Below are 3,139 nucleotides of genomic sequence, written 5' to 3'. Positions count from 1 at the left end.
CTTCTCTCTTTTTTACGGGATTCTATTTTGTGCAGTAAATATGGGCCTTTGGGGGAGTAAAGAGGGGGAAAGGGGGAGGGGCAGGTATTTGAAGTAATTTTCCAGCTTAATGTTTGTCCAGTGTGGGGCCTCCAGACGCCTCCAGTGGCAGATACGTTTCACAAAAACTTCAAACCAAGATGCTGGAAACAGAGTCTTTGAGGCGTATCCTGAGCAAGAAACTTTCGATTTAGCTAAAAAGCAAGGGAATTCACTGGCGAGTTTATTTTGTTACCCCAGAATTAAAAAGTTCTACCTGCTCAGCACCTTGTTTCGAGAAATTAATTTGAAGTTAAAAATTATGAATTTTCAACACGATCAAGTTTTTTTTTCCAAATGCAATTCTTTAAATATCTTGATAACGACTCCGAATATTCTTACGATTTTCATAGAGCATATAGAACATTTTGGTTTCTGACCTCATGGTCTTAGTAACTCAAAATGACCCCAAAAAACGCCAGTTAGAACTTTGTAATTCTAAGGGAGGAATTTGTATGAGTTCTTATTTATCTTTTTAAAAAGTTTGTTTGTGTAGCAGCATGTCTTATTCATTTGGCTGAGCACACACCGTTGCAAAACATAAAGTCTATAAAGGCAAAGTTGAAATTGTCTGAGACGGCCATTCATCGTCGAGGAGAAAAGTGGCCATATTAGACAAGTAAAAGTCGTAGAGAGTGTCATTATAATTTTTAAATCGCAAGGGAAAGGGGGGAGGGGGTGTGGCCGGCTGTTAAAACGTGTATTTGTTTTATACAGGTGGCCGTAAAAGCATTAGGTTTGACTGTATTTTTGTTCTGTGACAATAATCTTTTCGCCTGCCGTGAGCAGTGCTTTGTTTGGTGGGTCTGGAAATAGAAGGATCACTCACCTGTGGAACTGTTCTTCTAATTGAAGGATTCACTCACCTGTGGTACTGTTCTTTTAATAGAAAAATTTACTCACCCGTGGCACTGTTCTGCCTATAGAAATAGAGGGATTCACTCACCTGTAGTACTGTTCTATTATTAGAAGGATTCTCTCACCTGTGATACTGTTCTGCCAGCAGGGGCCACGACAGGGACCGGAGCACAGTGGCATTGGGCAGGACTTGGTGGTGGCTCTGAGGGGGGGGGATGTAATGTAATTTAGGTTGGGGTTTTTTTTTGCTCCTATCAACACTATTCAGATCATTTAGGAAGCGGGCCTAGAACTTGTCTGTCAAGGGCAATCCAGGCTAAGAGGGAGACAATGTCTTAGCACATAGCAGAATGATCGAAATACTAGATAAAATATTCTCATTACACGGGAACGGAACTCAGGTCTACTTCGTGCAATGGCGAAGCGCCTAATCGCTACACCACAGACGCTAGTATTCTGGGGAAAGAGAAGCAAAACTAGTCAGATACAACCGGAGATGGATGGGGAAAAACAGGGAGTGAGGTGCATGAATCTAAAGGCAGATTATGGTTCCTTAGAAGAGATGTTCATAATGAAATTATAGAATGGATGCCCGTTGATCAAATTCGGATCGGACCAAGGTTGGGAAATGGTGTCCGGCAGTGCACACTAAATCAAGTAGACAGACCTCGCAACGTCACGTGACACACAGTAGCCTTCTATTTGTTGCTGACCACACGTTTGTGAAATTTGGGGGATTGAATCAAACTCTTCCAAAATGGCGGCTTCTGCCCTCCCACCCAAAAAAGAAAAATCTGACTGCCGTCAAAATTATCAGACTATAGCAAATACGGATTTGACGAAACTTTCTGCAGTAGACAATGGCTGTTTTATTGCATTAGACAATGGGTAGACGCTTTTGTTACGCCAAAACAAGTTATCATTTCAGTTGTAGACACGGGCGCTCCGTTATCTCAGTTGCTGGACTGAAGAGCGGATGGCTCTGGTTCGAATCCCAGACTGGGTTTTCTTGAACTTGGGTCGTTTCGTAGAGTTTTTCAAAGCTCTCAATCCTTTTGGCTCGGTCCTTTCACAGACAGACGTTAAATTCGGAGGCATCGCATCGTAAATAACTTAATATTCTTGATAGGGATGTTGAACTCGTACACTTAATTGTTTTACTCTTCTATGCACATAATCTGGTCCTGTATAGTATTCCACTCCTGTTACTGCCGTCATGAAGAGAGGTCTTTACTCCACCCTTCCTGACCCCCTTCCTCCCCAGATCTATATAAGGTCTGTTGATCAAAACTCTTGCTGGTTATCTATTACAGCTGAACCTTTTCCAAACAAGAAGTGATTAAAAATATAATCAAGCTAACCTGGTTTCCGGGCGAGACCAGCCTGTAAATAACACGGCTCGGTTGCAACCTTTGACCTTTGTAGCGTAAAGAGGTTGAGTCAAAGATTGCCTGGTAAGAGAGCAGCAGAGTGAGTACGCATGCGCCGACACATCCTGTCTTGATCATCAGACGGGGAAGTCGACGCTGAATCATGACACTGAGACAATGGAAGAGAAAGAAACGATGGAAAAAAATCTGGTTTTGGGCTGGGGTCAATGCAAAAACACGCACACCATTGACCACCCTTCAGAAAGTGTGTAACCGACATTGTTTGTACTTGAGAACTTGATCTTCTTCCTACTGGACCAAGGGAGTCACTAGACAGTGGAAAGGATAGGAATTGGAGATTAAAGCCTCAATGAACATAACACAGTCTAGAACTCTCATAGCGAAAGACGCACATAACGAACAGGTTTTCAGGTCCCAAAATTGTTCTCATATATGTATATTCTTTATATTTAAACCATCTACATAGCAAAACCACACACAGCGTCAAATTGACTTTGACTGTGTTAACATACGATGAAACTCATGAATGTTGTACTTACCCAAACATTGGGTGCTCTCAGACCTCTTTGCCACAGCGACCTGGCGTGTCCGGTATGAACTCTGCCGCCCTTTACCTTTGGTTGATTTGTGTTTCCCTTGACCCCTGACCCAGGCACATCGCTAGATTAAATGTCCTCTTCCCAATGATGCCTCGTCAATTTATCTGCAGATAATTGGTAAAGTGCATATTACTAGCTGTACACTGTGTCGAGGGGAGAGGGTGCAGGCAGAGAGAGAGAGAGAGAGAGAGAGAGAGAGAGAGAGAGAGAGAC

General features: G+C 42.8%; 1 protein-coding gene across 1 annotated transcript in view; it reads right to left on the bottom strand.

The window, feature by feature from the left end:
* Positions 1–3,049, bottom strand: part of LOC101864100 (methyltransferase-like protein 24) — a 13,994-nt gene extending 10,945 nt beyond the window's left edge. The window contains exons 1-3 of the mRNA XM_005109912.3: positions 2,867–3,049; positions 2,298–2,475; positions 1,062–1,138 (exon numbers count right to left, since the gene is read on the bottom strand). Coding sequence (XP_005109969.3) covers positions 1,062–1,138; positions 2,298–2,475; positions 2,867–2,874 — 263 coding nt within the window. The 5' untranslated portion in view covers positions 2,875–3,049. The remainder of the gene's footprint in view (positions 1–1,061; positions 1,139–2,297; positions 2,476–2,866) is intronic.
* Positions 3,050–3,139: the final 90 nt, after the last annotated feature.

Source organism: Aplysia californica, unplaced genomic scaffold, assembly GCF_000002075.1.
Source record: "Aplysia californica isolate F4 #8 unplaced genomic scaffold, AplCal3.0 scaffold00828, whole genome shotgun sequence".
NCBI classification, from domain to species: Eukaryota; Metazoa; Mollusca; class Gastropoda; order Aplysiida; family Aplysiidae; genus Aplysia; species Aplysia californica.
The sequence above is the reverse complement of the archived record's forward strand: the minus strand, read 5'-3'. Positions and strand labels throughout refer to the sequence as shown.